This window comes from Vespa mandarinia, chromosome 2, assembly GCF_050613455.1.
Source record: "Vespa mandarinia isolate Hongniang chromosome 2, ASM5061345v1, whole genome shotgun sequence".
In the NCBI taxonomy this organism is placed as follows: Eukaryota; Metazoa; Arthropoda; class Insecta; order Hymenoptera; family Vespidae; genus Vespa; species Vespa mandarinia.
In genome coordinates, this window is record NC_140811.1 from 16,360,632 (window position 1) to 16,372,340 (window position 11,709).

General features: G+C 25.9%; 2 protein-coding genes across 7 annotated transcripts; one reads left to right on the forward strand and one right to left on the reverse strand.

Annotated features, from left to right (window-relative positions):
* Positions 1-166: 166 nt before the first annotated feature.
* Positions 167-4,128, reverse strand: LOC118440542 (uncharacterized). Its single transcript, XM_035863749.2, has 3 exons — positions 1,888-4,128; positions 1,550-1,751; positions 167-1,438 (listed from the first exon to the last, which is right to left on the reverse strand). Exons 1-3 carry the CDS (start codon positions 3,736-3,738, stop codon positions 1,209-1,211), a joined length of 2,283 nt encoding a protein of 760 aa, XP_035719642.2. The 5' UTR covers positions 3,739-4,128; the 3' UTR covers positions 167-1,208.
* A 1,679-nt stretch (positions 4,129-5,807) lies between these two features.
* LOC118441598 (sorting nexin-13) lies at positions 5,808-11,574 on the forward strand. Of its 6 annotated transcripts, XM_035866241.2 has the most exons (11): positions 6,079-6,370; positions 6,552-6,712; positions 6,797-6,909; positions 7,003-7,102; positions 7,177-7,263; positions 7,342-7,466; positions 7,576-8,137; positions 8,221-9,795; positions 9,880-10,068; positions 10,150-10,364; positions 10,441-11,572. In XM_035866241.2, exons 2-11 carry the CDS (start codon positions 6,704-6,706, stop codon positions 10,763-10,765), a joined length of 3,300 nt encoding a protein of 1,099 aa, XP_035722134.2. In that variant the 5' UTR covers positions 6,079-6,370; positions 6,552-6,703; the 3' UTR covers positions 10,766-11,572. The 6 variants fall into 6 exon arrangements, with proteins under 6 accessions (XP_035722128.2, XP_035722118.2, XP_085511308.1 ...); XM_035866235.2 differs by lacking the exons at positions 6,079-6,370; positions 6,552-6,712 and adding an exon at positions 5,808-6,053 and having other exon boundaries at positions 7,024-7,102; positions 10,441-11,574; XM_035866225.2 differs by lacking the exons at positions 6,079-6,370; positions 6,552-6,712 and adding an exon at positions 5,808-6,053.
* The last annotated feature ends 135 nt before the right edge of the window (positions 11,575-11,709 follow it).

Genomic DNA, 11,709 nt, shown 5'->3' on the forward strand with positions numbered 1-11,709 from the left:
CGATATCGTTGCCATTATTTAAAGTAATTAAACATCCACAAAAAGACAAATTATTGTAAAAAACAATGCTACTTTATAGTATACAATTATTGATGTAAGCCATCAATAAAATTTTAATTACAAATAAATATCTGTGTATAATAATAATAATTCATCATTATATTTACAATTTGTCTCTTTTTGAAAGAGAAAAACATATAAGAAAACTAGTAATTAATAATATAATATATAATAATTTTGTTACAGATAACATAGAATTATTATTATCAAAGTCAAACTTTACCATTGCTTCTATAAATATCTGTTAGAATAATTTGCCATCTTAATTTTTTCTTTTACATTCTGATATTTTTTTTTGCTATTCTTGGCAAAAAATTTTTACAATTCCTATGCTTAGTTGACCTTAGATAATATTTAGGATTGAAACTGTTAAAACATTTATCGCTTACGTAAAGGGCATCTACAATTTATTATTTTAAATATTCTGATAAACATCAGTGTTAAATAAATAGCAGAGGTCAGTCGATTTGGTCCGAAATGTTTCGTTTTATGTCTGCCGAGTATGCTGATATTTGAGATACCCTTGAATTTAAATAACACTTATTTCACTAAATAATAAACTTCTAATTTCAGACTTTGATTTCGTCCATATAAAAGATATGAGAGTATCTGATTGAAATTTTTTTCAAAGTCTGATTTTTTTAGACGATTTTTTTTCAGATATAGACAAACAGCAGGGGAACGAGAGATATACATTTTAATCTCTCTAAGATTTTCTTGGCAAGGGATTTTTACAATTTGCCTAGAATGTGAATTCTACACATACTATCTTATTAAAGTGTATACATTCTTATGTACTGTGTATCTGAAATATAAACAAAAAATCCTTAATCTGTAGGAGTAGAATTCTTAAGTAGAAACTGATTAAATATACAATACTTATTACGCAAACGAAAATAATTTCGACCAACAAGGTATCCATATTATTATAACTGCAAAAAATTGATTTAGAAATGCACAGAATTATTATTAATTTCAGATACAACTTAGACATAGGAATTATCTGACCAAAAGTATAGCTCTATTGTTATCACATAATAAATCTATACATATATTTAATATGTATCTAGATATGTTTATTAGAAAATTATTTATGATTATATTTATTTATAATTAAATAATAGTGTTCTTAGATACAGAAGATCGATTTAAGTTGGTAATGAAATAATTGTTTGTCCAGAAAAATTAGGGATATTTATTGATGCTCCTTTTTCAATAAGTTTTTGTGCTATTGCAGAATGCTTGTTTTCTATTGCCAAAAAAAGCGGAGTTCTGCCAGATCTGTTTTCTCTTAAATTTACATTAGCACCCATATTTATTAATGAGATAACTCCTTTTAAGTTACCATATAGAGCACAGTAATGTAATGGAGCAAAACCTAAAAAGTAAAAAAATATATACGATTTAATTAAAATAAAAATATATAATAAAATCCATTCCTGTATAATTAGATTTTTCAGGGCTAATTTATATACTATTAATTATTTACCTGTAGAATCCATATTATTTAGTAGTTTAATACATGGAACATGTTTTACAAGTTCAGGTAATAATAAAGAATTTGTTTTACTGGCTATTATCAAAGCTGTCTCATGTATTGGTTTTAATGATACTGGATTTGCACCAGCTTTTAATAGTAACTTGACAATTTCGATAGATACATTATGCTTAACTGCCAATTCTAAACTTGTCTGCAAATAAATGTGTAAAATTGTTTACTATATAATTTCTTTTATAAATCTTTTATAAAAATTCATAAATTATTATCAATAAGTAATTTACATGCAAGTATTATTAATATTACAAAAAAAATTGCAAAAAATTTACCTCGTGTGACTCTGAAAGTATGTCTATATTTATATTACAAGCTTCAAGTACCATTAAATGTCTTTGAACATCATAAATTCTATTACTAATAACAGCTCTATGTATATTTAACATTCCGTTTTCATCCCATTGTGCAGCAGTTTCAAAGTCTCTTTGTAGTTGTTTAAAGATTTTGTTATAAAATGGATTTGCTTGTAATAGAATTTGTTTAACTCTATTGGCACCACTATTTTTATTACACACATCATCAGTAAATTTTTCAAGATATATATTAGACTCTTGTGATTGATTGAAAAGTGAAAAAACTGAATTTTCATTCATATCATTCAATAGATTCGTATTTGAATTTTCTATTGTGTTTGCAGGATATGATTCTTTTAATTTTTTTTTGGGGATACCAAATGTATTTTCCTTTTTACTAGTAAAATTCTTTGGTTCAAATAATGAATTATTTGTTTGTACTTTAATGTCACATACTGTTTTTAAATCTGTTGGTAAATGTGAAGAAATCTGTTGATTTATTACAATACAATCTGCAAGGGCTTTGAATGCTTTAATTCTCATTTGTTCATCTTTTATAGTCACTATATCTTTAAGAGTACTCCAACTAGAAGATAATGATTTTTGTAATGGTATATTATCATCAAAATGATTTTTTATTGAATGATTGTTGACATTTTGGGATTTAAAATGTTTATGACCATTTTTTGCTATGACAACAGGAATACTATCATTATTATATCTTAGAGAAACATTATATTCATTATCATTATTATGTTTTGCATCATAATTATCCTTTATTGTAATGTAGTTATTTGATAATGATATTCCATTATCATGTACAGTTATGTTTTGTTCAATCATATTTTGATGGTCAGAAATATTTTTAATCTTCTTTTTATTGTACGTAGTATTTGGAGTTTCCTCAAAGGATGTATCTATATCTTCATTATTCATTGATAATAAATATAGTTCTTTTTTTGTATTATTAAATAATACATTATCATCAAATATAGAATAACCTAAATCAGAATTTTTGTTTACTATTTTAATTATATTATTAGACATATTCACAGATTGATTTGAAAATGTATCAATAACATTTTCAGATTCAGAAATTAATACATGTTCTGATAATTCCGACAAGGAATCTGTATTTCCTAATTTTTTTATATTTTCTAATGCACTTTTATCTAAAAAAACATCTTTTGATTTTGTTTTTGTAATCTGATTACATTCGGATTCTTCATTCTTATAACATTCATTATTTGTAATAATATCTATATCCATATTTGTAGTATTTTTATTTTGTCCTTCTTTATGATTTTTATCAGTAGTGACAATATGTTTTAAAAAAACAGTTTTACCTTGGCATTTTTCATCGATATTACTATTGTCCTTTTTAGGAGAAACTGTATTATCTAACTTTGATATATTAATATTTTTGTTAACATTCGTACATCGAAGGGGTACAATAGTTACCAACTTGTTTTCTTTATCTTTTAACATTATATTTGATAATATAATAGATTTATTTAAATTTTTACATTTATTTTGATTTATAAGTGTCTTACTTTTTACAATGTTGTTATTAAAAGACAACATTTGTACATTAAATTCTCCTAAATCTTTACCACTTGGTAATTTTAGCCGTAATTTATGAAATCCATCTTTTTTTTGTACATTGATGGGTAACGTACATTCTGTATTTCTAGGTGATGATTGTAAACATGTCTTTGTTTCTACCCTTACTTTTGGTAGATTTTTATTTTTTTGTTTCGGAGCTATGCTTGGATACTGTTGCCGTAATTTAAATTCTCTTATGCATTCTGTTAATTGTTTATTATCCATATTATGCAACTTTTTGATAGTAAAAAATCTAATATATTTAGTTATTTACTTATATGGTAAATATATATATGTCTCAATATTTGTATATATGTATAGATGATATATCCTGTTATATATTCACCGTATAGTTCATTAACATATTAATAACATATAACTGATGAAGTATAATATATAATTTATCTTGATTTAACCTACGAATAATATTAATAACAAAATAACACTTCTAAAATTTTGTAAAATATTTCTTTTTGTACTATGTATTAAAACGAATCAATAACAATATCGTCAGTTATAAAACATATTATATAAATTGAAACAACAAGGAAATCACATATTCCAACTAAGAAAACTACTGATAATGCAAGTAATACGGGACATCCCTATGTTTAGATAAAATACCATTGCCAACTTAATCTGTATTAAACAAGACAATCTTTTATCAAATAGTATATACGTTCATAAAGATAATGAATTTTTATTGGTCGCTACGTAAACGTTAAAAATGATTAAATAATTAGATCTTTAGAACTTGTATATAATATAATACTGCAATGTGTACAGTATTTCCGTGAAATATTTCATCTTTATTAATATCTATGATATTAATAAAGTATATATAGCAGATAGTCATAAGAATTATAAAGTAATGTACATAGAAAATAATCATTAGAACATTGAATAAAAGGATAAATAAATGAAAAATTTTTATTTATTTATTTACTTTAGTTTAATTTAAATTAAATTTGATTTAGATTAAGATCTTCATTCAATATGATAAATAATATTAAATCCATTATTAATGATTTTTTTAAAAATAACAATAGGATTAACATACTATTAAATGTGTTTTTTTAAGTAATTTTGACTATTCATTCGACAGATTACTTTATATATTTATTCAAAAAATATATGTTATGCAAAGTTTGATCACAATATAAGATAAGTTTACATTTGCTTCAAACATATAGTACAAAAAAATGCGTTTAGCAGAATACGTAAATACGCATTGTAGATAAATAGAATAAGTATCGATGAAAGACATAATACGTAAGATGTAAGGAAATCCTTTGCAAGTTGTAAGCTATGAGAAATCTACTAATTAGAGTCGATTATTTCCCTCTACATTTTTTGACTTTGCTAACAGCATACGATTAAGGTCATATAGATGCATCTATCAAAGATTTAAACATAGCCTATGATTTCTTCTAGTCGAGGCCCTAATATGTATCTAGTAAGATGTAAGACCTAAACCATAAATCATTACGTAAGCGCTATTAAATATTTTGTTTAATTTTGCATTTTGACTCTGACGACAATACAGAGAGAATGAATAAATGGAATGGTCCATTTTGATTTTCTTACGGCTTACATATCACGTATTACGTTGATACATGTATGAAGGCCTTAATCCAATTGTTTGTTCTGCTGAATGCAACCAATGAATGATCAAAGAATAAAGCTTTATTCACTGTCGAGTTGTGTCAAATTTAGTATTATGCACAAAGTTTCCAATATATTATTCACGATTGTTAAGGTTGGTAAGATGAAAATAAAATGACGAAAGAAATTATCTTGTTTTAATATAAAAATAATTGTAATAAAGATTATCATAAATTAATTGTAATAAAGGTCTACCTCCTAACCTTCAATGACTGCGAGTGTTCCATTATGATAGATTAGGATTAATTTTAAAAAATTGATACATATACAACAACACATGAATTTTTTCAATTATTACTCACTTTTTTTTGTATTATATTTTTATTTTACTTAATTGTATTTTTGTTAATGTTCTTTGTAATTTTTTTTCATTAAAAAAAAAAAAAAAAAAAAAAAAAAAAAAAAAAAAAAAAAAAATTGTTGCCCTACTCTGACAAAATAAATGTAATAAAAAAAATTCTTATGAATTCGGTAAAAATGAAAAAGGATAAAATATGGATTATGAAATAATAACGATGTCTTATTATTATTTTATCTTTTTTTTTTTTAGGCGGGAAACGCACTCGTTATTAAAAAAAAAGAAATTGTGAATTATTTACTATGCGTTTATCAGGTGCGCATGTGCCAAATAACAGTTAAATGTAGAATCGTTTCATATCGTATCGTATCATAATATTATGTTATGTAGCGGCGCTCTTGACCGCCCTGTTTTTCTTTCTAGTTAGAAGACATGTTAAACGTATTGTATTATAGATTAATCTTTTATAAAGATGTAAACAAATTGCTATATAGGTGACTAATTTGTACAATGATCCATAGAAGATATGCAATATGTACGTAAATATACAAAGAGCAATTTATTGGAGTCTTCGAAGGTAGGTACATAATATATCAGTTTAACAAAAAGAACTTGATACGTGTCCTCTAAGAGTAGTCAATACGTTTCATGTAAATATTACTAAATATTGTATTGTGCGTAATATAATAAGGGTTTCTTCTACGTGACATATAATAATAGGATCGTGAAAATTCTTAATGACGTTCTATTTCGCCATATTACTTTTACGGTTATACAGTTCAACATTGCTGTTGTTTATTTTGTAAGATCGATGTTAATGATGATTTGACACCGACAACTTTATGTGTGCGTATGTGAATAGACTTCTTAAAGTATTCATAATCAACGTGACAGGTGATTTATTTTGTGAGAAAAATTACAAAATCTGGCATTATTCGATCAATCATATATTTATTATTTTCGTTCTCATTATTTTTTGTCTTTTGTTTAAGAAATTTTTTTTTTGAAATCATTATTAATAAATTACTACTGTATGAATTATTTCAATAATATAACAAATCATTAACTCTTACAGAAAGTAATAAAAGTGCAATTATTAAACAACAGCAATATTATTATCATAGAAAATTTCCAATATTATATGTTTGCTTTTACTTATCTTCATATGACCCAACATTTCTCGAGATATCCAGTATATACATCGATTTGATTCTGTGACCAATTTTTATGTCTAAAGTAAACAAAGAAAATTAAAAATTTTACAAATATCTGTACGTTTAAAAAGTAATATTTCTACTATGTTACTTATCATTTTTGCAGATGAATATTCGGCTGTATGGAATAGTTGGAGCCATCATAATATTTTTGATTGCCATTTTTGGCATAGGCTTGATCGTAAAACTTTTTGTTTGTTTGCTTGTTTTAATCATAGGGTAAATTTGTATTTTTTTTTTAACAATATTAACACCAATATACAATAGAATATTACAATTACATATAATATTGTTATCCTACATTAATTTTAGAATAATGATCTGTATAAATAGAATATCTACTCTCAGCGATAATAATGCTCTAATATCAGAGCGGGAGGATATAATCAAAAAGACTGATCACTTTCGGCAGGTATATTAATATCATAAGATTATTTTTTTTTCAATTTTATCTATTTTAATTTTTATCATTTTTGTTATTTACAGTATATTTTTAACTTATCCAAGGAAAAGATTAATTTTACATTAGATAGAAGAATTACTGGCAGTCGTATTATCGATGAATCTCTGCAAGTACATATACAATAATTATTAAAATCTTTATTTAGTTCATATCAAAGTAGGTTGTATCTTCATGTATATATTTTTTAGGAAATTTTAGACTTTATCCTCAGAGATTATGTGCAAAGTTGGTACAGCTCTATTACAGACGATAAAGAATTTCTCTATTCAGTTCGCAATAATGCTCAAAAAATTGCCATCAATATAGCAAATCGGTGTGTAAAATATTAAGGCAGCAAATACAAAAAAAAAGGTTAAATTGGATAGTCGTTAATTATCTGTGATCGGTCTTTGCATTATTCAGCATATTTTTTTCTAAAATAGGGTAAAAGCTGTTGACTGGATACCATATTTAACTACGCGTCTTGTTGATGATGCTGCTTCACACATGAGATTATATCGTCAAGCTCAACTAAGGATAAAAGAACGTAGAGCGCAGAAATTATATAAAGGCAGTGCTAGTTCTAGTACTTCAGGTGGAACGCCCAAAAGAATGCCCACACATCGACGGAATAAAAGTGAAACTGATATATCTTGGTATACACAGTCAAAATTTTATATTCCAAATTTATCATCTCTCATTGAACCTATTGAACTTGGAGACCAAAATGAGGAGGAATCTTTAGAAAAAATATTCTTTGATCTTGAAGTGCAAATGGAAAATAATTTGATATGTAGAGATGTCGTATGCACAAATAAAGCTCAAGAACGAGAATTATTATGTGAAATATCAGAAGGTCTCTTACATTTAATATTGCCAAAGGAAGATTACGATTGCTTAACTGTTAGATATTTTTTAAAAGAATTATTAGCAAATGCCATAATTAAACCATTACTGAATCTATTCTCTGATCCTGATTATATTAATCAGGCATTTATATGGCTGGTAAGCTTTAAATTTAAGATTAATTATAATAATATATTGTTTTTATATATCTTTCTCTAGTGAGTTTTAAATCAAAATTTCAGTGTAGTAAAGAAAGTGGATTGCCAAGTGAAATCTTTTTAACAGTAATTAGAATAACTGATAATTTGGAAGAACTAATGGCAACAAAAAATATTATTTCTAAGGAAATAACACATTTACGTTCAAAAGATTTAACTGGGGATGATGATTTATCAGCAAAACAACGATTAAATAGTTTACTTTATTTTAAAAAAATTTTGGAGGCAAGAATTGTTGGAATGCAAGAGGGTTTAGAATCAGAGGGAGATGGAATTGGTACTCAACCAGACTGGAATAGATTAATTGTTCCTGGGCAAAAATTAGTTAATCTGCCTTTAGATGAATTGTTGAAGAATAACATTGCACTTAGTTATTTTATTGATTATATGACTTCTATAAATGCTGAGGCATATCTGTACTTTTATTTAAATATATATGGTTGGAGAGTATCAGCAGAGCAACAGATAGCAGATATTCATTTACAAAAAATACAAACTGGTCCTTCAACCTCAAGTATCGTTAATACTAAACGTAAAAATATAGATCTAGAAAATTTAAAGGAGGCTGCTTTAAAAATTTATCAACAGTATCTGAGTGATAAAGCATCATCAAAGTTACAGTTAGATGATTTATTAGTAAAAAATTTAGTAACAAAAATAAAAACTGAAACTGTTAAGGAAATATGGTTTGATGATCTCTTAGTTTGTTGCTATGAAAAGTTACAAAATGAGGATAGATTTTTACCTAGTTTTAAAAAATCACTTGCATATATTAAACTTCTTGCTGAATTAGATTTACTGAAAGATCCAACCTCTGAGGATGATACAAAATCCTTAAAAAGTATAAATTTAACTAGTGTTAATGATGAATTAAATACTTTGCAAAATTTAACAGAGAGCTGTACTAACAGTGAAGCAAATATAACAGCAAGAAAAGAAGGCAAGCTAAAATCAAATTCTTCATTAAATTTGATAGATACTCTTGAATCAAGTGAATCTAAATCATGCAGTGATATTGAAAAAAAATCTTTAAGTAATACAAAAGATACGAAAAATATTCAAAAGGTATCAAGTATAGACTTGGATCAAATTAACGAAGGAAAAGATGTAGCTTTTTATTTAGATTCAAACGTAGATCAATGTATCGCGTTAGATGAAAAAAACTGTGACTTAAGTGTAATTAAAAAGCTCCAACAAGGTCGTTTTGAAATTACTGCAAAGATAATTGAAACTGGTATTGTTAATGATCGTGGTAAAACATATGGTATATATGCTGTGGCTGTTACCAAATGTTATGATTCAGGTTATCAAGAGAAATGGCACATTTATAGAAGATATTCTGATTTCTATGATTTGTATCAAAAAATAAAAGAAAAATATTATGATTTGGCCAAAATTCCATTTCCTGCTAAGAAAGCTTTTCATAATATGGAGAGGACTGTATTGGAAAAAAGAATGTTAATGTTGAATGCTTGGTTATATCAACTAACAAAACCAGCAGTTGTTGATGGCCACATGGGTTTACAAAATCTCTTATTAGCATTTTTAGAACAAGGAGATTACGATAAAGGGGTTACTGGAGGTCAAATTTCACGAACGGTAAATTTCATTTAAATAATTTTTATGATAAACATATAAACGTTTAAATTCTATTTTTTTTGTTTTTTTCTTTTTTTTTTACAGTTAGATAATTTAATGAATCCCCTAAAAACATCCATGAAGAGCGTGACGCAAGCTGTAAAGACTATGCCAGATAATATGTTGAGTACAGTAGACGGTGTTATGGATAATATAAGTAAATTTTTTGGTAATCCAAGAAAAAGTAATGTTTTTTATGAGCATACTAAAGTTGGTGCTAGCCTGGATGTAGAAGTAACGATATTTCTTTCATTTGTTGTATAACTCACCACATAACTATGTTATATAATTAATTCTCATGTCTTTTGTTTTTAGACTAATGATAATATCCCATTAAGAATAATGTTATTATTAATGGATGAAATTTTCGATTTAAAAGTAAGAAATCAGTGGTTAAGACGAAGGATCATTACTTTATTAAGACAAATTATTCGTACGATGTTTGGTGATATTGTGAATAGAAGAATAATAGAATATGTTTCATTAATAACTAGTCCCACAAAAGTTGCAGGATATTTACGTTTCATTAAGTAAATAATTAATATAACAATTAATGAAGTTTTCTGATACACATTTTCAATCAAACTAATGTATATAAGTTTTCAGGAATAGTTTATGGCCCAATGGTATAAAAGCTGAAAGTAAACCTATTCGAGATTCAGAAATAAAATATAGAACTCGAGTAGTAGCCAAAGTAGCATTGCTCTCTTGTTTTTCAGACGATTTGAAGCATATCATAGGTAGTGAAACAACAAGACATGGGCTCCTAAGGGTGTTTGAATTATTTCAACAACCTGTATTAAATAGAAGACTATTATATGTATTACTTGAAGGGATTCTAGAAACTTTATTTCCAAAAAACAACATAGGAGATATATTTAAAAAAGTCTACTGTACGTCTTCTCGTTTGAAAGATAAAATTAAAACGTAACAGGTTTTCGATGAGTGAACCAGCCAGATTGATAATGTAATAATACAATCCGGACGCAAGTGCATCTAATTTGGATTCGATACAAAGGTCTTGCATTATCAGATAATGAAGTCTAAATAAAATAAAATAAAGTTACACTTTATAGAATGAATCTTCAATAACGATCTAATATATTTATATCAGCTACGATATATTGGCAACGACCAATTAAATATTTAAGATAGATATATTGAAATATATGTTATGGTTTGTTTAAATTAACAATATCGCGCTATATTGATTTATATGTTTTGTTTCCTTTGTTTTCTTTTTCTTCTTTATTGTTATCTGATATTCGTATTTAGTATTTTGGCATTTAATAATAATTAGATTATAACATAAATAAATTCAGTTGCAAGTATAAACATAAGGTGAATATAACTGAATTTATTTATGTTAAGACCCAATAGAAAATTAAATTATCTAAAAAGTAATATCGTAGCAGCTATTGTTTAATCTAACGGGGATCAATGTAAGAGTCGGATAATCTTACAATTTTGGTAATATATATATATTTAATAGGAAGTAAGTACTTGTGAACTTATGGCCAAGAAAGTGTTATATATGAGTTGATGCCATCTGAACAGATCTTTATTGGATTATTATTCTAGATGGTATGGTGTAATAAGAATAACACAAACATTCCATTTGCATTTTAATATAATTATGGTTATGTAACAATCGTTTTCTTACAAATAATCATAAGATAAAAATATATGTAACTGTCCATTCAAACTCTCATGATATATGCAGAATATGTGATTATAAAAAATAATTTATATATAGGTATTTATTAAATTCATTAATTTATAAGAATACCAGAGTGTGTGTGCCATTAAGATAGCAGCAATAATTTTATTTATTAAGCAAATTACATGGTCTTCGAAATGATGTTTAAAAAAATT